The sequence below is a fragment of the Megalops cyprinoides genome, chromosome 1 (assembly GCF_013368585.1).
Source record: "Megalops cyprinoides isolate fMegCyp1 chromosome 1, fMegCyp1.pri, whole genome shotgun sequence".
Taxonomy (NCBI): Eukaryota; Metazoa; Chordata; class Actinopteri; order Elopiformes; family Megalopidae; genus Megalops; species Megalops cyprinoides.
This window is the reverse complement of record NC_050583.1, coordinates 46,596,923-46,624,169: the sequence shown is the minus strand read 5'-3', so window position 1 is coordinate 46,624,169 and position 27,247 is coordinate 46,596,923. Positions and strand designations below refer to the sequence as shown.

Genomic DNA, 27,247 nt, shown 5'->3' with positions numbered 1-27,247 from the left:
AGCCCTGCCCGCAGCCAAACCACCCGACTGAAACCAACTGTGCGACAATTCCATACACCAATACCACTGTGCAAGGTGTGTGTGCTCCGTATTTCCTGTGAGGTAAGATCTTTGTGCACAGTGAAAAACTGTTCCTCAACATGGAGGCAGGGTGTGCCACATGCTCCACCTTCAGCATTATCCCACAAGCCAACATCAACCCCAGACTGCGGTACACACTATCCATGCAGGCATAGCTCAACGGTCAGAGCTCAGCTCAAAGAGAAAACACCCATTTTCAAACATCTGCAGTCATGGAAAAAGATCAGAGCATATCCGGCCTTTACAAAGGAGATGCTCTGCCTTGTGCGCTAGATGATGATAATGCAAACCCCACCCCCACCCAACATCTACGAAATAAGTTAAACTCAGTTCGGAGAAAATCCTGACACAACATAATGAGAAATGCAAACAAGACTTGCATGGTCATATCATGGCTGGTGAGGTGAGAGAGCATAGGTTTTCACAGTAGTCATTACAGTGTATGGCTTATAAGTCATAAACGAGTTAAAAATGCATTCCTGTTCCACAAATGCAGACATGCCAGCAGGACCAGGCCTCAGGGGTTCCGAGTGGAACAATGGGGGTTACTGTAGCAACGGGCAGGGTCTCACTACTGTGACATCAAAAATGCTATTCATCTCTCCCTGGCCCATCCTTTATGACATCACACACACAAGATGCCCAGTTATTTTAGTGAGGCCTCTGGATGGGGGGTTTCAGAAGAAGTGATTCCTGTACATGCATCATATGGCCAAACAAGAACTGACCCTGGGTTTTACTGTTGAACTGTTCATTCACAAATTTTACTAAATGTGCTAAACATACAGTATATGTGCGGGTATATAAAGACATCCGCACATGAATCAAACCATTTTTTATCCTAAAGCAGCCTACGACTCCAGCAAGGTGCCAGTCTGTTAGGAACTGCACAGAGTCAGCTGGTGTATGTCTAGGTCTTCTGTGTGGTCAGACTGTATATCTATAATGCTTCCAAACAGGAAACAAACTTAAAGACTCATTGCCAGACACAGCCCCTCTACCAAAGTTATGAGGGGAAAAACTTCTTTCTAGTCCGCTGGAGTTATCTTCAGGGCAGATTAAACTCACGGTATTAGCATGGAACAAAAGGGAATCAATCATCACCATCTGTCATTATTATTAAAAGTGCATTCTCTTATTTGTCATTTCAAGACTGGACTGAGGTGATTTTAGTTTATTAAAAAAAAAATTGTTCTGAAATATCGTAATCCATTATTAAACAAGCTGCAGTCATGGCTTCTGTAACAGATGACTGCCTGGCAGTCCCCATTTTAAACCAACCTTCTCACACTCTGAGGACTGAATCTCTGATTGGACACCTTGATGTTGATATCACAGACAACTGCCAGTCTTCACATTCATGGGAGATTTCGCATTTCACATGCTTACTATTCTTACTAAACCACATGCTTCCGTTCGCTGCTCTATGGCTACGCTCTACTGCAAAACCTAGTCAAGAGGAATACGCTAAGACAAAAGAACTGAAAAAGACACGAATGAACAACACAGGAAGTAGACAAAAAAAAGAGAATCCTGCCCTCCACCATCTTCGTGAAGAAAGAGTGCTTACTATGACACACAAGCGAAATGTAACACACACAAAACCACAAACAAGCTCTGCTCTGTTGTACAATGACTAACACTGACACATTTCTTGCTCATTGGACTGCTCTGTGTAGCAACACTTGAAGCTCACATCCAACTGCAGCCCTCTGCAACATTGCAGAAGCATCACCACAATGTCGCAGCAACGCTGACAGAACCTAACGCACAACGCTGGCCATGATCTCAACGCCAGCGGACAGGAAGCAGCGCTCATAAAATCGAGAACCTGCCAAATCTTAGAGAGTAGCCTACCACCACTGACAATGCCCCATACTGACTGCTCTGCCATCCACATCCCAAGCTGGGGCCAAGAGGACACACCCAGCCCTCCCAAACCCTGCTCTCTCTGCTGCTCACAGTAAACACCGCTAGTCTTCTGCAGGACACACCCCTGCACCTGAGAGCTCACACCCTCCGAGGCCCGCATCGCCCTTACGCTCGAAACCCAAACCTACACGCATCTTTTTTTTTTTTTTTTTTTAAATAATAACATTTCCGTGGTGATGGGGAGGAGCCTTGAGATTTCATTGTTTTTAAAATCTTCTAGAGACATGCGTCACAAGCGTACAGAATAAAATGCCCTTGATTATCGTCATTTATCATAGTTTTATCATTATTGTAATTTATTGTCATAATCTTCGTCTTTTATGACGGTAATGTACATTCAGCATTTTTACACTGAAGGCAACCAGTTCTGTGCAAAGCATGACATTCATGTCCTAGAGAGCGACTAAACACCATAGAGTAATAAAAAGTCATTCTAGCAGTTAAAAGACAGAGCAAATTAAAAGTCAGGGCTTTCACTGGCAAAACACTCAAAAGCACAATCACAGGCTGCAGCAGGTGCACCACACTGCTCTGAGTGATTAGCTGCACGTCACATTTTGAACATCTCATCAGGAGGAAGACTGAATAAAAGCCTCTTTTTTTTTCCAACGTATTAATTTTATGAAGGCACTTCTAGGTAAAGCTTTGCCATAGAATAGCACCCTTTTTAAACTAGCCAGCAAAAGCCCTTTTTGCAGAGTGTGTGTGCGTGTGTGTGTGCGTGTGTGTGTGTGTGTGTGTGCGCGTTCTCATGGCGTAGTGAGGATTAAGTTGCGCGTTACAGGAGAGTGAAGTCCAGGATGTACTGCAGGAGCTTGGTTCGGTTTGCTTGAGGTAGGAAGGTGCTGCTGAGTTCCAGGACCTGGACTTTGTTCTCACGTCTCTCTTTCAGGACCTGCGGGGCAAAAATGGGCGGAGTTAACCCCTCCTGTCAATCACAGCGATCAGCAAACAAACATGTACTTTCACAACATGACACCCTTCAGCCAACAAAGGGGGATTCTGTGTACAGAGGTGAGAACTGATCAGTATGTTTATGGGATTATTTATGAATGTAACACAGTAACCACATATGATTTAACCTACAGTAATAAGACGTACAGGTTTTGAAATATGAGACCATTCATGCGTTACTACAGAAGCAAGAGACTGTATCTGCTTCTTAGTTGGTTGTAAGACAGGAAGCACACAGGCTCTAAATAAGAGATGATTCAAGTATTAGGCCTCTTTTATCCTCTTGCAAAATGGGCCTTCCACATCACTGTGACAGATTCCTACATGAACTATCTTGATAAACATGCTTATCTTGACGAACGCCTTCATAAACGTGCTTAAGTCATAAACGTGCTCATCTTACCCCCAGCTCCTTGAATGTTCTTACTGTGTTCTTCACGAGGTAGTGTGTCGCACTTTCCCCTAAAAGAAGGAGAGCAAGTTAGGGCAACAGCACTTTCATTTCTCTCGAGACTATTGTTGTACAACATGATCATTATTGTTATTAATACTATTATTATCATGGCTAGACAATTAATCACCGGTTGTTATTATGGCTGGACATCTTTTTAGGACAATAATTCAATTTACTATCCAGAACTCACACACACATACACTCTCACACAGTCACACACACACACACAAACACACACACACACACACACACCTTACAAAAGAAGCTAATATATGAGAAGTTATTTGCTTACTGGATGCCCTCATCACAGGCTTAAGCAGCTGGCATATTCACGTATTGCCTACAGTTCCTACAGCATTTCAGATTAACTACCTTGCTGGATGGTATAAGCCCAGCGCCCCAGGTAGGAGTCACAGCTGCAACCTTCAGGTTACACCATCCGGGTCCGACGGGCGCAAATAAATGGAAAAGCGAGGGAAGCCTCGCCCGGGTGTGTGCTGGGACTCACCGAAGGCAGCCACCTTCTTCTCGGTGCGGGTGAGCAGGTATCGGAAGAGCTGCTGCGTGTACTCGCTCTCGGCGACGGGCCGGTGCAGGCCGTGCACGAAGATCGCTGCGCCGCTGTACGCCTCCAGGACCGGGCCCAGCAACCGCTGCAGGAACGTGAAAAACTCCTGGTGCTCCGGGGACATGCTGACCTGCAGCGGTCAGAAAACGGTCAGAGAACGGTCAGGGGTTAGGGAGTCCCTGTGGTCAGAGACAGTGGTCAGACTTTAATGGGTGTAAACATGTTGTAGTTAGAACAGGAATAAACTACCCTGACCCTGACAGGGATATTTCTGCTTTTTTTTGTTATATCAAAGCTCTAAATGATTGGATGCATTCTTATTATAAGCTAATACACTAGGGTGACCAAGTACTCAATGTCCCAGGCATTTCACCACTCAGAGTGCAGCCACCAGGAATAAGTCAAGCCTATCAGGATCATCCTACTGGGGTGTTTGGGTCACACTTTGAGTGCACGGCTACAGTGATCAGCTGATCAGCTGGAGCTAGGAGCAGATGAAGTAGACCTGCACGGTCTGAGGTCTGCAAGGACACAACTGAAGCAATCAGCACCCAGATTGGTTTACTCTGCGCTCAAGTCTGCTAATATAAAGACACCAACAAATGGGTTTTGGACAGGGGCCTGAGGCTGGCTCAGCCAGGTGAACAGACACAGTGCCCACTACTACTTCTGTGAACTCCACAAGCTAATAGGCAAGAATAATAAAAAAAAAAAAAACTTAATTATAATTATAAAAATAAAAAAAATAAATAATGAGCCTTTGAATTCTGTGTAGCAGAGGACTGTGGGTATTGCACCCATCTATTACTTCTGGGGTTTTCTTGTTGACTGATGTGGACTTAAGCATTTATACCTCTGTGGTGTGAGCTGACAGGGGCAGCAGTGTAGCATGGTGAAAAGGAGCGGGGCTTGTAATCAAAAGGTTGCTGGTTCGAGTCCCCACTGGGGCACTGCCTCTGTACCCTTGGGCAAGGTACTTAAGCCAGAATTTTCTCAGAAAATATACAGCTTTATAAACTGATAACATGTGAAAATTACAACATATGTAACTTGCTCTGGATAAGAGCATCTGCTAAATGACTAAGATAATGTAATGCATGAATGCCCTTTACGAATGGATCATTCTCAGGCGTGGCACCTAAAACCATCCCCGCTGGATGGAATCTAACATGGACAGTGAAGAATCCACCTCTCTTTCCCTAGGACGGGGTATACCTTCAGGTAGCGGTCTCTCTGCTCTTCGCCGAAGTCGCTGTCCTCGTCCTCCTCATCGCTGCGCCAGGAGAGGGGCTCGGGGAACTTCTTGGGCCAGGGTTCATCGGTGGGGCTGGGACTGAGCTCTTCCTGGTCCTCCTGACCGCAGAGACATGACCACACGGTCAGGGGAGTGTAGTGGTATGGCCACAACGCCATCAGAACGTAAAGACACAGGATCAATGACATGAGAGTATAAGACATATGACTGCATGGTCATAACAGCACACAGCCACAATTACTGTAAGCAGAGCAGAGACCACGACCATGCAGTTGTTAAAGTACAAACACACCTTCGGTCATTAACACTCGGGAGACATGACCACACAGTCGTTACAGCAAAGACTGACCGCAGTCAGTAACACTCGGGAGACATGACCACACAGTCGTTACAGCAAAGACTGACCGCAGTCATTAACACTCGGGAGACATGACCACACAGTCGTTACAGCAAAGACTGACCGCAGTCAGTAACACTCGGGAGACATGACCACACAGTCGTTACAGCAAAGACTGACCGCAGTCAGTAACACTCGGGAGACATGACCACACAGTCGTTACAGCAAAGACTGACCGCAGTCAGTAACACTCGGGAGACATGACCACACAGTCGTTACAGCAAAGACTGACCGCAGTCAGTAACACTCGGGAGACATGACCACACAGTCGTTACAGCAAAGACTGACCGCAGTCATTAACACTCGGGAGACATGACCACACAGTCGTTACAGCAAAGACTGACCGCAGTCATTAACACTCGGAGACATGACCACACAGTCGTTACAGCAAAGACTGACCGCAGTCATTAACACTCGGAGACATGACCACACAGTCGTTACAGCAAAGACTGACCGCAGTCATTAACACTCGGGAGACATGACCACACAGTCATTACAGCAAAGACTGACCGCAGTCATTGACACTCAGAGACATGATCGCACAGTCGAGTACAGACAGATATGTGCGCTTGGGCAGTAACAGAATGATTCTTCCAGCAAACAGTGAAGGAGATGAGGAAATGGAGTAGGCTGTGAGCACGATTTACCTCTGCCACATAGAGAACGCCGTACTGGATTAACCGGCTCACAGCATCATGGAACACCTGATAGATCATCTGACAGGGCTGTGTTTGGGACACAGAGCAAATTCAGCATCACTCAAGACTGTACACACCACACTGAACAGACAAATCATATAATAATATTATCTCACAATTACCTTATAATGGACATGGACATATGGCAAACACTCTTACCCACATCAGTATGAGTCATGTGTTTATAAAAGCAAATGTATATAAGTGGATATAATAACTTACAGCACATACAGACAATGCATGACTATATCTGAACAAGTTAACAGGTCACACAATCTTACAATGGTCCAAACTTCAGCAAAAAGTGACAGTACAAACACTCTCTTAAAACATTCCTCTGAACCAGACAATGCTGTGCAGAAAAACAGCTAAACAAAATCCTATGGAAACTATTCATCAATGAAGGACTGCTCAGATTTGATGCAGTTACATACTGAGCCAGTAGGTGGAGCCAGAGGCTTACCAGTAAGGCCTTGTACACGTTTGCATTTAGCGCTGATCTAAAACACTTTTTCCCACTTTTTTTGCCCCTTGAAACTGTTCTGCCTACACTCACAAGCAAAGGGAATATGATAATTTATATCCACAACAAGCACGTATGCAGTCCCGGTTTGGCAGTGCTACACTTTTTCAGATACACCTCTATAAAGGGAGCGTCTCAAGAACTGAGCAGCTGTGCAGATCAGTGAGACCCCAAAAACTTAACCAAAGAAACACAGCATTTCACAACCAATGCCACAACAGAGCGACAGCGAATACCCAAAAGCTACAAACCTCAACGTGCAAGTGTGTGCAAAGACCTTAAACAGGAGAGCTGGGACAGGGGATTTGGTTCTGTGATGCTGCAGTTACACCCCCAGCCAGCAGGTGGCACAGACACAGTGACAGAGGAAGCGGGAGAGAGGCTGCGCAGTACTCACCAGCGCCACGGCCACCTCGTTGGACAGGAAGTGGGAGAGTCCAGCGGCCTTCCTGATGAGACGCTCTTGGCTGAGCAGTGTTTTTGAGGACCCCTGCTCTGCCTCTGCCACCTGCTCTCTCAGAACCGCCAACACACTGCATGCTGGGAAAAACAAGCCCCAACAAACCGCATCTTTAGGCTCCGGTGCCTCCCTACTAGAGCATTTCATCCCACGATACGAGAGCTGGAGAGTAACCTTCTTCAGGGGCACATGATACTCAAATCCCACTCCTCTGCCTTAGGTGTAGCTAACTTACAGCTAAGGTGGGTGCATGGAAATGCTTCAGGTACAGCTAACTTACAGCTAAGGTAGATGCGTGGAAATGCTTCAGGTACAGCTAACTTACAGCTAAGGTGGTTGCGTGGAAATGCTTCAGGTACAGCTAACTTACAGCTAAGGTGGGTGCGTGGAAACCCCTCAGATATAGCTGACCTGCAGCTAAGGTGAGTCAGTGGGAACCCCTCAGATATAGCTGACCTGCAGCTAAGGTGAGTCAGTGGGAACAGGGCCTACACTACAGCGACACGCGTGCTGTCAGCGGGTGCCGGTACCTATGATGGCATCGGTGATGAAGACGTGGAACAGGCCGTTGCTGTAGAAGTTGAGCTCGAACAGGGCGTTGACGGTGCTGTTGGGGGCGATGATGAACTCCGTGTTGCGGTTGGCGCTCGTCACGGTTACGCAGTTGCCCAGCAAGTGCAATGCGTGCATGACCACGTCCTCCGAGTTGCCGGAGAAGCCCAGGTCAAAGTCCCGTGAAAGGATCTCCTCCTTCATGTTGAAGAAGTCCTCCACCAGCTTGGACAGGACCACGCCCTGGCAGAGCGAGACGGCAAAGCCCATTCAAAAACCTGCAGCCTGCTTACAGGAGATCCACCGGTATCATCCAATGGCCTTCCTGATCCCACCTACTGCCTTTGATGGACACATCCCGTTTATTGATATTGACTTTGATTTATTAATATTACCCAACTCGTTATTGAGCAACATAAATATATAAAACAAACCGAAATAAATACATGTTGAAATAAGTAAATACTTAGAATGTACTTTTCAAAACAGCACCAAATGCCAGGCCTTTTGCCTTTATTTATTTAAATGTGTCATTTTAAATATTTATTAATCTCATTGTTTAATTGTTTATTTAAACACTTAATAGCACTTTTATTTGATTATGATATCCTGTACCATACTGGTGGGAAGGGAGACACTACCCACAATGCTCTGGGGCCAGGCTGCACCTTTGCAGTGCATTCTTGCGAGCAATGTAAAATACGTGAAACACTTTGGCTGGCAGTGCCAGGTGCAGGCCGCCAGAGGTATGCAGTGCAATGGTGTGCTGGTGGCGCCGCCCTACCTCTCTGTGCCGGTACAGCAGCAGGCAGGCCACGATGTGGGTGGACATGACGGCGGAGGACTTGTTGGCGGCTGAAAGAGAGGGCAGAGGAATCAGTGGCAGAAACCAGGGCAGCAGCAGAACACCCGTGCAGGCAGTCTGTTACTGTTCAAACCCTGCCTGCCTGTACACTTGTTGCTGAACACTGTAACTCATTAGAAGTTTGCTCAGCAGAAATGTTTGTAAGTTGAGTCTGCTGAAAACCAAGTTCATTATAAATTCAAAAAACAGAACATAAAAAAAAGAAAAGCATGACCAAACTGGCCCATGGATCAATCATGTGCGAGAACTGAAACTGGTCTGCATTCAGATGACGGACGGTTGTGGTTATCATCCTGCCGGCCGGTACAGAAGTGTTATCGGATCTTTTCCCCCAAACAGAACGTGACAGGAATGAACAGGGATTGAATGAGAAAACCTGCCCTCCACTCAAGGACAGTGAGATATTCAACACCTTTCCCGCTGTTCTCAGGATATATACGTTTTCAAAGATTTTCAAGGACCCCATGCACCCCTAAGGAGATTTTGCTCCCTCTGACTGACCCTGGATGAGAGGCTGCTTTTAGCAAGGCGTTAGGCTTGGTATTAATCATTTACAGTGGCCGTTACTGATATTGCAATTCCACTCCTGCTATCCGCTTCTGCTCCTGCTGTCCTTTCCAGCAGATGTGTCCAATACCACTCACTCAGGCTCATCTGACACTAACACTGCAGAGCTGACTGGATGAAACGCCATCTCACAGGGGAGCATGTGATTGGTCTAAAAGTAACAGGCCATCTCAGGCAAGAGTATGATTGGCTGTGAATCTGACTTAAAGGTGAACAGCGCTCAACTGGAAGAGGAAAGCGGGACTCAGTGAAGATGTGATTGGCTGAATAAAAAGTGCATGTGACTGGTGAAGGAAAACAATTTCTTGCTGAGGAAAAATTTGACTGGCTGAGAATAAAAGTATCTTAGTGAGCCAAGAGTGACAAACAGGAAACCAGAATGATTGACAGCAAAGAATGTGATTGGCTGAACAAAAAGCAGCTGCCTTCGGGACATGCGTGTGGTTGGTGCAGGGCCTTACTGAAGAGTACGTGCTTGGCCAGGTTGGCGATGACCTGCCTTCTCCAGGGCTCATCGGACAGCTCTCTGGAGCCCGCTTCCTCTTCCACTCCATTGACGAGGGGCTGGTCGGGCCTGCACACACACAGACGACACAAACAGCCAATCAAAAACCAGACGCAGCATCGTAACTCCGCCTCAGAGTGTTACACAAACTCAAACTGCCAATCAAAAACCTGACATGCCATTAGGCGAAGGTAGAGGGGTATGTACTGTGCTGAGTTAATGGTACAGGGGTACATACTGCGCTGATATAATGGTAGGGACCAGGATCTGCTCCAGAGAAAGGGGAGCAGGAAGCTGCCTTGATCGCTGGGTGTCCAGGTACTCCTGCAACAGACACAGGGGAAAGGTGCATCAGCACTGCTGAGGGTGTGTTCATTCATTCACTCATTCATACGGAGTGGGGCACCACTGCAACACAGTGGTAAAGCCTGTAACCCAAATGTTTGATTCCAAGTTGGGGCACTGCTGATGTACAAGGTACATAACCAACCAAGGTAGATAACCATGTTATAAATTCACACATCTATCCATCGGTACATGCATTGTGACTGTGATGTATCAGTGACGTATCGGTTAATAACCTTCAACTAATCCATCAAATAAAATGTATTAGTGGTACATTTTCACTATTGCACTGTCAAAGAGCTCTGAGGGGAGTGTGGGAATCAGAAAATGAGACACTCCCAAAGCCAACTGATATTTACATGCATGTGTGCCGCAGAAGCAAATGCCGAGGTGCCGGCCCTTACAGTGCTAACACTCACAAGAGGTGTAACAGGCAGGATGTGGTGTAACAGGCAGGGTGCAATGTAACAGGGCAGGATGTGGTGTAACAGGGCAGGGTGCAATGTAACAGGGCAGGATGTGGTGTAACAGACAGGATGCAATGTAACAGGGCAGGATGCGGTGTAACAGGGCAGGATGTATTGTAACAGGTAGGATGAGGTGTAACGGGGGGAATGTATTGTAACAGGCAGGATGAGGTGTAACGGGGGGATATATTGTAACAGGCAGGATGAGGTGTAACGGGGGGAATGTATTGTAACAGGCAGGATGAGGTGTAACGGGGGGGATATATTGTAACAGGCAGGATGAAGTGTAACGGGGGGGATGTATTGTAACAGGCAGGATGAGGTGTAACAGGGTGGACTCGTTAACTCACCTTGAGGGAGAAAGGCTGTGTGAAATCGACCCGGACACAGCCGTAGTTCTTGCGCAGCATCCGGAACACTCCACAGGCCACGCCCCACAGGCTCTCATTCTTTTTGGGCTTGCCCTAACCCAGCATAACAACATACAGACTTAGCGTCCTATCCAGTTTACACAAAAGTCGCACACTGCTCTTACCATAATGTAGAAGTGTACTGATCTGAGATGTGAGTATGTATGCATATATATGAGCGTGTGTTTACATGTGTGCATGATGTGCATATGAACATGTCTGCATGAGCGTGGATGAGTGTGTGAGTGTGTGAGTGTGTGTGCGTGTGCGTGTGCCCATACCAGCTGCTCGCTGTTGTAATTGCCCTCGATGATGCGGTCGTAGGAGATGCCCACAGGGACGATGAGGACGTCGGGGATGGTGCTGGCACACAGAGAGTCGACCACAATAGACAGCATGCCCGCCCGCGCCGGGGACGGCTTCCCACTGCGGGACCGAGTGCCCTCCAGGTAGATTTCCAGGAACTGCTGCTGACGAAGCAGCTCCTCAGTGTACTGAAGGAGGGAGGAGGAGAGAGAGAGCAGGAGGAAGGGAGAGAGGGGGAGGGAGAGGGGGGAGAAGGAGAAAGAGGGGGAGAGAGAGAGAGGCAGGGAGAGGGGGGAGAAGGAGAGAAAAAGGGAGGGGGGAGAAATGGGAGGAGAGAGACAGAGACAGAGAAGGAGAGAGAGATAGAGCTTTATTATACTGTATTGTGTTATACGTATTGTGTTATTACATACTCTAAGCAATTTGTTCCTTTTGATTCACACTATGTTGCTGATGATTTAACCTGTAACACCATTACCACCATGAGCTATTGAGAGAGGGGCAATCCTATTCGCTCATGGCCTAAATGCTCTGGCAACCCAGAGTAACTGTCACGCACAGTTACACTAATGAAGCCAATTCAAACCCTTAACCGGGGGGGGGGGTCCGATTTTCTGTGTTAGAGTCTGCACAGTTTGATCCTCAGAGAATCTCTCCCTCTGCAGGGGAGCACAGAGTTGGGGAGAGCCCCACGGGCGCGCACACTGATCCCCCCCCCCCACCCCGAGCGGGGCCGCGCCGCGGGACGTACCGAGTGCAGCAGAGCCCTGTACAGGATGTCCTTCTTCCCATTGGCGGAGTCGTCCATCTTCCTCCGGATGAAAAAGCCGCCCAGCTTGCGGATGAGAGTGCTGAAAGAGAGCAGAACCACAGAGTCAGCCCCTCGGCTCCGACACGCAGGAACGTGCTGCACAAGGTGCAGGTAACCAGCCCGATCACAGCTGAAACCCCTGCTCGAGGGACCGCCAGCTCTGCTCCGTCATCTGAAGTACAGCAAACGCCATGACTCATGGGATTGGAGCATTTTCATTAGAGCTGGTGACCTCAACAGGCTCCCACGACAAATAATGATAAACAAAGATTTAGCATCACAGAAATGGGCAATAGCAATCCACAAATGAAAAACGTTTTATCTCTAATGCCCTCTCACTTGCGCAGTCACAGAGACGACCGCGCTGAAGGCAGGTCTCTGTGCAGCTCTGCTGAAGCTGGGCTCTGTTTTTGAAAGCGCAGCATAGAAAATTCCACAGATCACCTCAAAGTGCAGAAAGCCAGGGATCCTGTCCTGCTGCCTAGACAACCTGTGGCCATTCTGAAGCACGCCTTGGGTCCTTTCACGAGTGGTGGACTTAATATTATAATTTAACAAGCATTAAAAAAATTAAAATTTGTTTTCCAGAATAAAAGTAGAAATTATTTGAAAGAAAAAAAAAAAAAGTCCCAGGAAAAGGTCTGGATGCTGCAAGCACAGTACACCAAGTGAGTGTCACTTAAAAAGCTCCTTTATAACTCCTGGCCATGGCCATCCAAAACCTTTTCCTGGGTGCGTCATCTAAATCTCAGGCACAAGGGACCTTTTCAGAGGACTGAACACAGAATACACAGCAGTTACACACTGCTACCACAGACAGTGAATTCCCTTTAGTGGTCAGCGAACTGAAGACCGACTGATGGACAGACTGACCGGCTGATTCACTGGCTGACCGATCAGTTGATCGAATCAGCACAATTACACAGCAGACGCAGGTGCTCTCACCTGAAGATGGGGATGCTGAGGTTGTTGCCGGCAGCAATGTGCGGTGCTTTGATGTTGTGACAGAAGAGGATGAAGGTGATGAGTAGGTAGTCTATGTGGGACTTGTGCACAGGCAGAAAGACCAGGGGGGCGTTGTGCTGAAACAGACAGGAGACAGTCACCACCTGTGGCCACACCCCCTCATGAATATTCACAATGAGACAGAACATATCGCCGCTTTTCGTTTTGACAGTGGCAGGGGATCTCCAGAGGCGGCTCAAACAGTGTGCACTGCTCACGGTTATAACAGTGTCGGGCATGAGTGTCAAACACTTAACCCTGCGGTTTGAATCTGCTCCCTTCCCACTGCCCAACAATGCTGGCCCTTACTCCCTCATTCAGGAGAGAGGCAGAGCCAGTGAAAACTCTCGAACGCAAACACCAATGAAAAGCTGTGTCAATGTACACTGCATGTAAGCTGAGCGCTGATTGGCTGCGGTGCAGATGGATACCTCTGTGGCTGCCTTCTTCACCATCTCCAGCTGGCCCTTGTGGATCTGGATGCTCCAGAAGAACCCATTGAAGAGCTTCAGCAGCACCCAGCCAGTCAGCCTGAGGAGAGCCATTCTTAAAACACTCATTCGGAAACACGCTGCCTTTGCTGAAGAAACTACATCAGGTAAGCAGGCCACGAGACTCTACAGCAGAAAACGTGTCTCATTCAAAAAAAAAAAAAGAAAAAAAAAATCACAGAACACCTCAGAAATGTCATCGGGGAGGGTCTGATTTCAAGATAAAATGTCATCCTGTGATTATTTACTTTTTTTGGTTTTCTCCAGAACTTATTTTCTCCCTACTTCTCCTGCTTCATGGATAAGTGCATTATTTTCTCTGACATGTATTGGCCTATTAAAAACATTTATAAGAACTGAAGTAAAGCCAGCATTCTTCTCCCAACGCTGTTTTGCTATTGGTCAACAGCAGCAGGCATCGGGCCAGTGTGTCACTCTACAGGTTTTTCACTTGACAGGTAGGGGCAGGTGTAGGTAGGTGGAGGTGTACCTTATGAATGCTGGTGATATGTTGGCCACCATTTCCTGCAGGATTCCCCGAGCTTTTCGCCTTACTTTGCTGACTGCTTTCTGCTCCACGCCCGGTTCCATGGCAGCAGGGCTGGCCTCTCTGGCCACCTCTACAATGGAACTTTCCACCCTTAAAAAGGAATGCAAATACAGAGGGAGGGGTTTGTGCAAAGCAAGGCAAAGGCAGCGCAAAGGTTGTGTGCTCGATTCCCAGAGAAGTCACAGCTGTTAAGCTTCAAGAGTCTTTAAAACTCAACAACTACTCAGTTACGCAACCATGCCCTTGCCATGCCTGACACTTTTGGTGGGCACTTCTTATTTTGACCAGTGTTGGCGGGAAACAGTGTTAATGGATCTGGTGTTGATAAGAAAGTGTTAATGGAGCCGGTCTTGATGGAAAACGGTGTCAATGGAGTTGGTGTTGGTGGGAAATAGTGATGATGAGGCTATTACTAATAGAGTCAGAGCTGATGGGGAAGTGGTGACGGGGCCGGTGTTGTCAGGGTGAAGCACTGATGAGGCTGATGTTGTTAGGGTGTAACCGTTGATGGGGCAGGTGTTGTCAGGGTGTAGTGTTGACGGGGGCTGCTGTTATGAGGGTGTAGTGTTGATGGGGGTGCTGTTATGAGGGTGCAGTGTTGACGGGGTGTAGTGTTGACGGGGCTGGTGTTGTCGGAGTGTAGTGTTGACGGGGCTGGTGTTGTCAGGGTGTAGTGTTGACGGGGCTGGTGTTGTCAGGGTGCATATGTCTCACTAACCTGCCGTCATTGAGCACATTCTCCACCATGTTGCGGGCAAACATGTCCTTTTGCACATCACGCTCCAGGACAAACAGCACATAGCTGAGCCTCCTGGCCAGCCAGCCGCGGTGTCTGCAGCATAGAGCCACAGCACCACAGAGTCACAACAGAGTCATCACACAGCACAGCTGACGCACAGCACAGAGTCACCACACAGCACAGAGCCACAGCACAGCTGACGCACAGCACAGTCACCACACAGCACAACTCAGCACAGCTACCACACCATCTAGGACACATCTAATCTACAGCAAACACACACACCCACACGCACACACATGCATGCACACACACACACACACACACACACACACACACACGCACACATATACAATCACTCACATGTACACATACATACACATTCACATGTACACTCACGTACACACGCCTTAGGTTAGGTGCCTTAAATGGTATAGACGACCATCTGCCTTTAACAGTTTATTCATATCTCATTGCTATGTGTACATATACTTTATTTAGTAAATGTATTAATCTTACAATTTCAATCATTAATTGAGATTAATTGCATATTCAACTGTGTTAGAATTACAGATTGACCAATAAATCTGAATGGGGTGGAAAGAAGCTGATAAAATTTCCCCCTCGACTCATGATGCCTGCTTTCTGTGGCTGTAATTCAGCATTATAAAAAAAAAAACAAAACAAAACAAAAAACAGCCATTGGTATTGGCCATAAAAAACTATATCTGTGAAACTTCATTCAGATTGACAATTTTTGTATTTTAAGTAAACGTTACGACTAAATACAATAAGACAAATGTTGGCATCTGACAGAAAATAAAAATTTGAACCTAATTCTGAGAAAAAGAAACAGAGTAAAAGTACCCTGCGCTGTAAAGACAGATCAGATTCAGCAGAGCCAGTGTCAGTGTGAGTTCTCTCTTACTCCACACCTTTTCTCCTATTTCTTTTCACTGCGTCAGCTGCTAACAATCTGGCTCAGGAGCCTCCCTAAGACCCGAGTTCCTCACTATGCTGAGTGGCCTGCAGTCAACAGCCACCTAATTAGCAACTGCTGCGGACAGCTTGCTTTTATCAACTTGTATAAGACAAATAACAAACAAAATACAATAACTCCGGTAGTGTGTGTGTGTGTGCTGAGGCCTGACCACAGCAGAGGGCAGCTATCGGACACCAGCAGAAACCCATCCACTGACAAACGCACTGAATTATTCACACGCTTCGGGTTTCCACAGTTTCACACAGGGCAGGAGCCCTGGGTGCGTGCTGCCCACAAACACAGGTGCTGTCTCACACACACACTCATACAGTGCTGGCCAAAAGTATTGGCACCCCTGCAATTCTGTCAGATAATGCTCAATTTCTCCCAGAAAATGATTGCAATTACAAATGTTTTGGTAGTAATATCTTCAGTTATTTTGCTTGCAATAAAAAAACACAAAAGAGAAAGAAAAAAAAGTCAAATCAAGTATCAATTTACACAAAACTCCAAAAATGGGCCGGACAAAAGTATTGGCACCCTTTGAAAAATCATGTGATGCTTCTCTAATTTGTGTAATTAACAGCACCTGTTACTTACCTGTGACACATAACAGGTGGTGGCAATCACTAAATCACACTTGCAGCCAGTTAAAATGGATTAAAGTTGACTCAACCTCTGTCCTGTGTCCTTGTGTGTACCACATTGAGTATGGAGAAAAGAAAGAAGACCAAAGAACTGTCTGAGGACTTGAGAAGCAAAATTGTGAGGAAGCATGGGCAATCTCAAGGCTACAAGTCCATCTCCAAAGACCTGAATGTTCCTGTGTCTACTGTGCGCAGTGTCATCAATAGGTTTAAAGCCCATGGCACTGTGGCTAACCTCCCTAGATGTGGACGGAAAAGAAAAATTGACGAGAGATTTCAACGAAAGATTGTGCGGATGGTGGATAAAGAACCTCGACTAACATCCAGACAAGTTCAAGCTGTCCTGCAGTCCGAGGGTACAACAGTGTCAACCCGTACTATCCGTCGGTGTCTGAATGAAAAGGGACTCTATGGTAGGATACCCAGGAAGACTCCACTTCTGACCCAGAGACATAAAAAAGCCAGGCTGGAGTTTGCTAAAACTTACCTGAGAAAGCCAAAAACATTTTGGAAGAATGTTCTCTGGTCAGATGAGACAAAAGTAGAGCTTTTTGGGAAAAGGCATCAACATAGAGTTTACAGGAAAAAAAACGAGGCCTTCAAAGAAAAGAACACGGCCCCCACAGTCAAACATGGCGGAGGTTCCCTGATGTTTTGGGGTTGCTTTGCTGCCTCTGGCACTGGACTGCTTGACCGTGTGCATGGCATTATGAAGTCTGAAGACTACCAACAAATTTTGCAGCGTAATGTAGGGCCCAGTGTGAGAAAGCTGGGTCTCCCTCAGAGGTCATGGGTCTTCCAGCAGGACAATGACCCAAAGCACACTTCAAAAAGCACTAGAAAATGGTTTGAGGGAAAGCACTGGAGACTTCTAAAGTGGCCAGCAATGAGTCCAGACCTGAATCCCATAGAACACTTGTGGAGAGATCTGAAAATGGCAGTTTGGAGAAGGCACCCTTCAAATCTCAGGGAGCTGGAGCAGTTTGCCAAAGAAGAATGGTCTAAAATTCCAGCAGAGCATTGTAAGAAACTCATTGATGGATACCGGAAGCGGTTGTTCGCAGTTATTTTGTCCAAAGGTTGTGCTACCAAGTATTAGGCTGAGGGTGCCAATACTTTTGTCCGGTCCATTTTTGGAGTTTTGTGTAAAATGATAATTGATTTAATTTTTTTTTCATTGTCTTTTGTGTTTTTTCATTGCAAGCAAAATAAATGAAGATATTACTACCAAAACATTTGTAATTGCAATCATTTTCTGGGAGAAATTGAGCATTATCTGACAGAATTGCAGGGGTGCCAATACTTTTGGCCAGCACTGTATGTACACACATGCACACACACTCACGTGTACACGCGCACGCATGCACATTAACACTCATGTGTACTGTCTACCTGGTGTGGGTCTCATTGATGTAAATCACATTGCGCAGACCGAGGGAGGGGATGCTGGAATTGAACAGCCTCTCCTAGAAACCAAACAAAGGGAAGCCATGAGGGCCACCTCCTTCAGACCGGAGGAGCACCCGCTTCAACTTAACATGCTTAATGTGGGAGGGAGTACCAACAGGAAGGAAATAGCAGAATTCGGACGCTGTGCATGCCTCCGTGGTGAGGTCAGAGATACTCTCGAGAGTGATTTGAGCAAGATCTTCCTGCTGTCCCACAGTGGGGTTCTGGAGGTGAGTGTGTCATGGTGCAGAGACGCTCTCTCCACCAAACCTGAAGACTAAGTCGCTGTACTCTATTTTTACTGTTTTATTTAACAAACACTGCAATAGCCTTACATTATTCCATGTTACTAATCTCCTATGCTGGAGGTCGCTCTGGACACGGCCCCCTGCCAAATGAATGTAACGAAACTAAAGCTTACACAAAGCTTAGGATCCCTGCCTTTTCTTGCTGCACGCTGATTGGTGGAGAGTTGTGAGTGGGCGTTACCTGACTCTGAGGGGTGCATGAGTGACAGCACCTTCCCACGAATGGCCTCTTCCTGTTCAGGAGCCCCTCCTTCCAGGAGGTAGCGACCGAGCGCAGGACACAGGGGCTGGAGCTGCGGTCCTGGGTGGGGGGGGGGGGGGCACAGGAGAGGTCACTGCAGGGGTCACTGTAAGGTTCACTGCAGGGTGGCAGGCTGCCTCGGGCCCTTGTGGTTGTTATCAGATTGTCGGATTGATTGACTGACTGTTTGATTTACGCTCAGCCAGTATTTCTCATTTAAACAAAAACGTTACAGTTAGAGGATTAGGAGTATGAAAGCTGAATCTGGAGAGAGTACCATGCCATTTATAATCATTTCATCAGAATCTTACAAAATAACGGTACTACTAACTACTACTAATTACAAGTACTACTACTACTATTACTAATATTAACAATAATAATAACAGTAATAATAATAATAACAATAATGATAATTCCTTACAGGATCGTCGGTGGGTGTTTTCCAGCGGTTGCCACTCTGCTCGGCACTGTTGGCCAGCAGCACGTTGTCCTGCGCCCCGAAAGAGACCACGACCTCCATCGGCTCCGTTTATATCACACACCAGCAATGGACCTGCGGGGGAGAGCGCATTTCAGCATCAGATAAAGCACGCGCACGGAGCACCGGGCAGACGAACCCAACGATCCCATCACGGAGCCGATAAAATAAGTACAGTGCAAACACGGTTTCCACAGCAACGCCGCCGGGCAGAGAGCCCCAGCAGAGACACTTAGTCATCCTCGCCTCCGGGGCTGGGGCTGACACTGGGGGCGTAACCTAGCAGCACCGCACTCTGAGGGGGGGGGGGGGTGTATTCACCCTGCTGTCGCACTGTATCAGTCCTTACCCACAATGCCATTTGCCACTCTCTCTGCCCAACCACACCACACCACAGCCTGGACAGACTGATCCCTCCTCTCATCACTGTGGACACACAGAGCAGACCTGCTCTCATGGGGACCGGCAGGGTGTCAGTACCTCATTACCACACTGTGACTGTGGGAAGGGTTTGGGAGCTGCTCCTGTAGCCAGAGGGTCGCAGGTTCTAGTCAGTTGTTACACTCCTGCTCTGTCCTGGAGAAACTCACTTGAACGCAACTGCTTCATATGAAGATGCATAAACGCACAACAAGCAAAATGTCACACTACAGAAGGCTTCCTGGGTATGCAATTCTGAACGATTATGATGAACACGCCATACACCACTGGTGTGGTCCGTTTCAGCTCTAAATGAAAGTTTCCCAGGCTGCAGACTGGCATTTAGAGCCATGACACAGAGCGTGACTGTCGGGGTCTCCATAACTCACCATCTCAGGCCAGTCAGGAACTACACTAAAACAGAGCAACATCAAACGCTCATATACCGATAAGCTGCTTCAGGACTTTCACACGTGCCGTTCGGTGTTCTCACAGCTGCTCTGGTGACGTCCCTCTCTCTCACTCCCCTCACTCCCACAAACTACAGGACATTTTACGGCCGGCGCACCTCCGCGGAATCGGCTTCCTAAATCAGGTGCACCAGCTTCTCCAGCTCGCAGGAGGGCGGGGTCGAACTCACCCGCCCCCTCCCCACAGGGGGGGTGCACATCACACACACACTCTGCCCAGCTAAAAGCACTTCCAGCTTCTGTGGATTGTTAATACTGCTATCATGCCAATGCTCAATCATCCTTCTCCCTAGTAACGTTAATACAGACCCCACGTGCCGCAATTCAGCGGACCCAGCTCGTCACGTGAGGCGGGTTCCACACCCCTATTTCTGGGAGATCAGCAGGTGCAACCAGCGCCTCCCGCTGCTCCTAAAACACATGGGAACACCTGGCAGGTCACCTGGAGGTGACCCATTTTTACACCTTTTTTTTCTCTTTTTACATGCTACCAGCTGACTGCATGACCTTCCTTCACGTGATCGTGTTTCCTGTCTCAGGTTATGGCCGACGAGCCTCCAGCCCGGTCACCGCACGGCAGCTGGACTGCTACCAATCCGCTCCTCACAGGATCGGCGCGCCGGTCGAGTTTCACATTCTCCCTTTCCGCCGGAGCAGCTGCTGGAGCTGCCGGAGAGCGGGAGCCGAGCCGGAGGAGAGACGGAGGGGAGCGGCGGCACGTGGCTCCCCAGCGGCGCCGCAGACGCTGGGGGTATTTATAGGGGCCGCTCCCCCTCTGTCCTGCCCTTCCATCGCCCTGACAGACTGCACAGCGTCGTAAACGAAATGCAGCAGGTATTAAGCAACTCGCACGCGCTCCCGCTCCGGATGCCTGCAGAGAGAAACTCTCAGAGCAGCACAGCCTGCCAAGGTCAAACCAGCACCCAAAAACAAAGCATGGACACCCAGGGAAGGAAACAGTGCAGGAGGCCCAAACGTCCCAAACGTGTCAGTCAGACAGCCTTCACTCGTCTCTCTCTCTCTCTCTCTCTGACGCTGCCGGACAAAGCTGGAGTCTGAGCCTAACAAGGGTGTAAACCTCTGTCTTAACAATGATACCACACAATCTCAATGCCTAAGCAACAAGACAATACATCAGAGTATAACTCACTTTGATTCAGTGTACTGATACTATTCAACATAACCTTAACATTATTCTATGCTTTTAAAGATATATAGAGTATGTAAGCATTAGTTCATTATATGCCCTTGCAATAGCATGTCAGTCTGAGGAACAGCAATGGACAGTTGAGGCGCAGGACTAATGCAAGCTCTCTAGCTTCATCCAAAATCTGTGTTAATATGAATAAAATAAATTAAAAATGAACAGCATGGACCGTTTCTCGCATGCAACTTCGATACAGCTGTACTGATGCTTCGTGTCAATGTGTCGAAATCTATGCATCATTACACCCCCAAAGCCGACCGAGGGACAACTGCCTGTCCCACCCCCCCCCCCCCGGCACAGAACTCAGGAGAGGTTCCTGCTGCATGACACTCAGCACACGCCTCCTTCACTGTGTAGCACAGCACAGAAGCACAGATGTGTCCCAGCCATCAGCTTCAACGCAACGCAGGCTACAGGAACGACCGGCTCCAGCCCCGCCCTGACCCACAATGCAAAACCAGGTGAAACAGCAGAAAAAAGGAGAGGCCAACACCTGCAACTGAATGCAGGCTGTGCAGAGTCCTTTCCACTTCAGCCTCCTTTGCCCGGGGCACAGTGCGTGGGGCGCGTCTCTCCGCTTTGGGATGTCCTGGGAGGGGAGCTCAGCTTGGCCCGCTGCAGCTCACAGCGTTCCTCACAAGCACCCCGCCGGAAAAACTTCATACCCAAGTGATGTCTTTCACGCCTCGAGGGCACTTCCTGTTTCGGCAGCTTGTGGCGCAGCAGAAACGGCAACTTCTGCTCTCCTCCGGCTCACCAGCGGTGAACGTGGTGACGCTGTGCTGAGAAGCGGACTCCCCGACTCACGCTGCACTCGGACCGTTGCTCACAGTGTGCTCACGGTGTGCTCACGGTGTGCTCACGGTGTGCTCACGGTGTGCTCTCGGTGTGCTCTCGGTGTGCTCTCGGTGTGCTCTCGGTGTGCTCTCGGTGTGCTCTCGGTGCAGCTGCCGGGCATGCACGTGCCAAAAAACAGAGCCAGCTGCCAGCTCTCTCACAGACGCTGCCGCTAATGTAGGAAGGACCGAGAGAACTCTGCAAGGCCCAAACACCACAAAGCCTGCAGCACAAAAACACATTGATCCAAACTGTGCGTGTGTACATTTCTGTTCCTCTTCCAGTTCTGCTGTTTAATAACCAGCAAATAGAGTTACTCTTAAAAGGGTGCACCTTTCCGCTTCTCTAATGTTACTCTAACAGACTGCATAAGCCCCGTTTCAGAAATGATCTGCGATATCAAAGTGAAATTTTGCCACATCACATGTTCTTTTGTTGCTATGGGAATTTATAGAATGAATGAGCATGTTTCACCCTTATAAACACCCATATTCTCCAGCTGAGCCTTCAGTAATGCACACTATGGCTGTAATCTTTTATGAAAAGTTTTTATGAAAAGGTTTTTTTATGTGACAGGTCTATGACAAGAATGTCGTTTCAATATGACTGATCCAGTTCAGCTGTTACTTCTAGACTTGAAGAAGAAAAAAATGTCCTCGCTGTTCTGATCTGAAAATAATTCCCAGCTCAGTGTGATGATTTCTATGTGGACTGTTTTTTTTTTTTTTTTAGACAACTTAAACAATGCCTCCATTTGCTGCGGGTCATCTCTAATCTAATTAAGCTCAAAATCAAATCGCCTTCCAATCTCACGGCTTTAAAACTAGGTCACATTCTGTGGGAATCTCTTTATGAATGAAAACGCTAAACCGGGAGAGGAGACTCTGTGCTTCATGACTAACGATTTGTGCAAGTGCTTCAGCTCCCTGACAAATGGACATAAAATGAGCCTGCGGCATACTGAGTGATAAGTGTGTGAAACGTTTCTGCGACACAGCGACTGACCCCTCCAGCGGAGTGCAGAACCGGCCATTTATTTTACACAGACAGAGCAGAAAGCTGTCTCTTCAGCGGTCCTGCTGCTGCTGACTGTGAGATAAGATCTACTGTGAATTCAGACGACTGAAAGAATGAAAAATCCTGCATAATGCAAGTGAATATGGAGCAAACGCAGCTATCCCTGTACACAGAGAGAGAGCCGCTCTTTCAGGGGACAGAAACCCCGGGGTTAGTGGAAGTGCTGCCCCTCTATCAATCCTGTAGATCCTGAGGTACCGTTTGGGCCCGGTTCGGCCCGCTGCCTCAGGGACCTTTCCACAGGCGCTATGTTTTTAATCATGCAGGTTAGCCCAACATTTTCCACTTCCTCCTGACAAAACAATTAAGCGCCATCGTTACCACCTATTTGTATTTGATGTGTGGAAAATCAATACTTAGCGCTTACCTAATCTTAAAGCTGTATTTAAAAAAAAGGTAACATCATTTAGAACACCAGGCTAAAGGGCTGTACAGCACATGCATGAGCAGCTCCAAACCCCTAACCACCACCCCACTGGGGTATCGGAGTGTCCACTTACTATGATTTCATTTAAATTAAATTTTAATGTTAGGCCTTATTCCTAAATTTTACTAAAATGCAACATTTTATAAGAGATATTATTTGATCCGTGCAGTGTGCTGCAAGTCCCCCCCCCCTTGCCCCCAGCAAAACAAATATATAACAACAATAATCCACATTATCAGCACAATCACAGGTATTCCATCATGTGGGGGCATAACCTTGACTGCAGTTTGGAGATCTAAAAATGGGGATGCAAAGCATGGCTCTCCTGCTTCATCCACACACACAAACAAACAAGGTTACTAAGCAACGGCAGAGGGTGAGAAAAAGTGAGAGAGCGGGTGGTGTGTGTGTGTGTGTGAGAGTATAAAAGGGTGTGACAGAGAGAACAAAAACAGGATCTCCTGAGGTCCAGTGTTGCTGGACAAAGACTCCATGGACCTGCAGGAAGCCCTTACTGAGCTCAGAACCCGCACGATGGACACACACCTCCCACTGTTCTTCCTCATCCACTCACAGCGCTACAGGATCTGCACATGTTATGCTAATATAAAAGAACTGTACAAACTTCAAACTTCCTTTTCCTTCCTTTCATTAATAGCACATTATAGCACACATTAAAAATGACTTGATTCCACAGAAGGAAAATACTTTGGTTTTCAAAAGCACAGGCATTCAGAATTTGACAGGTAGTAAATTAGCAATCAGAGGTCTGAACTGTGCATGGAACCCACAGGAATCCAAAAGACAAAAGGGAAAGTCATAATGTGTGTAAATATGCTGTCTACATAACTCATGTCAATGTAATAACTCTACCTCTACCACACAGTGGCAATGTTACTAAGGATAAAATATGTGAAGAATGGAGTCCTTTAATTTTCTATGTGGTTCTGGAGAGCACAGTGCAGATGGACAGAGCTCTGACGTTTCGTCAGGACTGACTTCTACATGCTTCTACATTCACTGAATAGACGCATCGCTTATCACTCCAGGTTGTGAGACAGGACATAAACGGAGCTTGTTTTTGTGTTGTCGGCGAAAGCTACTCTGTTCAAACAACAGCAGATGAGAATCATTTTTGCGCAACTCAGTGCGAATCGCACACCCATGCCAAAGTCCACTACGGCCCTTTAAAAGGAGAGCAGTCACACACACACACACACACACACACACTTACACCGCACGCGGACCGGGCATCCTCAGTAGTTGTCATGGAAACGGGCGTACTGCTAACTTTCTCTCGTGACGTACGTTACATACTGATCTGCAACTCCGGCAAAAGTTGGGGGCGATAAAGACGTTACTGTGTAGTACTCACTGCGTATGTCACGCTATCGAGTCGTTTAAATGAATATCACGAGTTTTTAAAAAGCTGGGCAGAGGAAAACGCCACAAACATCACACATGTGGTGTTTCCTTACATCAAAAGAAACAGGCATTTTATTACAGTGTCAAGTCATATAGAAAAAGTAATATTATAGCATATTGAATGTGGTCAACACGGTGAACAGCAGTTAAGTACTAACGGGACAAAGTAAAAGAGCCGAGAGGGCCGGTGCCAGAGCGACTTCTCTAAAAACTTGCGGATGCAAAACGATTCCCGCTGCCCATTTCCAATAGATAACGCTTTACATGTTCCTGCGAATCCGCCTTTGGTATGACTTGTGGGTCACAATGATTTACAGGGGAGCTAATGTTTTAGCGTTTGTCCTTTTGTCGCTGCGCCGTTTCGGGGAGTCCTCGGCGGCGGCCTGCGGACGGAAAGGCGGCCCTGGCGGCATCATTTAGACGGGTCCCTTGAAGTGACAAACCGGCTATGCCATAACTGCGACTGCAACTTTAAATAACCGATCATCCGTAACTGATCAGCAAGCGTCGTTTCAAACCAGGAACTTAATTCCTATCACATTACTCATCTTAAATTGCTGAAACATGCTGATTTAAGCCGCATGGCTGCCCACTCAGACCTGTTTTTCTCGATGGAAATCTCATGTGTCTGACTAAATGACCGAGTGCCGGCCTTGCAGTGGGTTAATCTGTCCCGCAAAGCCGACTAAATTTGGCAGCTTCAATGCAAAGCCGTACTTGGGCAGATGGAGCCGAGAGATAACTGGTAGTAGTTAATAGTTAGCTGATCAGCTAAATAAACAATTTGATTTCTAGCTAACATTAACTAAGCACAGTAGTTACCTGGCCGACTAAGAAACTATTTCTAGTTGTCTACCAAACATTTTAAGATAATTATCAAAAACAAACCCGCATGCTGACGTCTAGCTGGTGCAACTGATCAGCAAGGGAAGCTACACCAACCGGACAAATAGATTTTGTCACAATAAGCCAACGCTATGTTAAAGATATGCAAACAAGGTGACTTATAATAACTAACTGCCTATAACCCACTGTCAGAAACTTACTAGACTTACTAGCTAGATATCTTAGCTGGTCAAATACCTAGTTAGCTGGTCTAGCTGCGCCTTTTGTTTTTCTGGTTCTGTAAAAACGCCTGCGATGCTCATAATACTACAGCTCTCAAATGATTGCTAAAACGTGTCATAATATCACAACACTCATATGATCACTAAAGTCACAACGAGAATACTTATAAAATAACCACTTAGTGCTAGCTACTAAGCTAATTTAGTTAACGTTGGCTGGCGACCTCTGTCAGGATGGCGTGCTTAGCCGGAAATTTCAAGCTAAATAGCGATGCACATGTAGTCTAACTAGTCTAAATGTTTAAACTAAGCTTTTAGACAAGTTAAAACATTAAACTGACGTTTTGAAATAGTTTAAATGTTTGTTACTATGTACTCTACCGTCCGTACTTACGTAGCTATCTATTTCATTGTCTTTAAAGGACGCTCGGATGGGGTTAGCTAGCTACGTAGCTAGCTGCCTTCGCGTTCGGCTAAATTTACAGCTGAGACTGTCAAACTAGCTAGGCTGTCTAGTAAACTAGTCTCCCTGGACAGCATTTAGGCTTGACCATTTTGCAGTAACCGGTTACAGCTGGAGAGGCCCCTGCCTTGCAGTACCCTCTAAATATATAGCTATTCATAATAGCTGTCTGACTCCCTTCTATCAGCTAGCTAAAAATGTCAATGTCTATAAAACATGATCCCTAGCGCGCCTATATCCTTACCTTAGATACAACCTCCCGTTGCACCATCTCTGATTAATTTCCAGAGGATGACACCGGTTTTCGCCCTTGAAAGACACAGCAAGGCAGCCCGTGTGCTAGCAGCAATTCCAACAATATCACTGCAGCAGGACCGCATGGTCTCGTTTACGTCCGCGTCATGGCGACGCATAACCACCAGGGGCCGCTGTTTTACTGATTCGCTCTTTCACTGTACAGTGTTGTGTTCAATACCATCAAGCACATTAAATGAATTTGCCATTAAGAATAATTAATCTCTTTCGCAGCAACGATAGCGGTCGATGGGATGCGAAAGGTTTTTTATGCCCTCATACTCGTTCACAGCCGAAACATGTCCTGGCGTGAGAATATTTCCATTCTTTATACAGTCACGATCAACTAGCTGTGCAGTTCCGTCTCCTAGCTGCCAAATCTGTAGTCCTTTCTTAGAAATCCTAGAGCAGAAAGACCTGGACCAAATGTGCTTTTGTGGTCAGCCATCAGAGCCCATTGTTGTCATGGTTTCTTTGTTCAGAGAAGAGTGTAACTGCAGAAATGTCTGAAAGAAAC

The 27,247-nt window shown here is 47.1% G+C and overlaps 1 protein-coding gene across 1 annotated transcript; it reads right to left on the bottom strand.

Moving 5' to 3' along the window:
* gpam (glycerol-3-phosphate acyltransferase, mitochondrial) lies at positions 1-26,809 on the bottom strand. Its single transcript, XM_036530256.1, has 21 exons — positions 26,681-26,809; positions 18,987-19,118; positions 18,503-18,622; positions 17,957-18,030; positions 14,915-15,028; positions 14,137-14,286; positions 13,587-13,686; positions 13,096-13,232; positions 12,091-12,190; positions 11,315-11,527; positions 10,974-11,087; positions 10,050-10,135; positions 9,768-9,880; positions 8,659-8,729; positions 7,853-8,117; positions 7,260-7,402; positions 6,289-6,366; positions 5,205-5,342; positions 3,930-4,119; positions 3,371-3,429; positions 1-2,908 (listed from the first exon to the last, which is right to left on the bottom strand). Exons 2-21 carry the CDS (start codon positions 19,083-19,085, stop codon positions 2,792-2,794), a joined length of 2,481 nt encoding a protein of 826 aa, XP_036386149.1. The 5' UTR covers positions 19,086-19,118; positions 26,681-26,809; the 3' UTR covers positions 1-2,791.
* Positions 26,810-27,247: the final 438 nt, after the last annotated feature.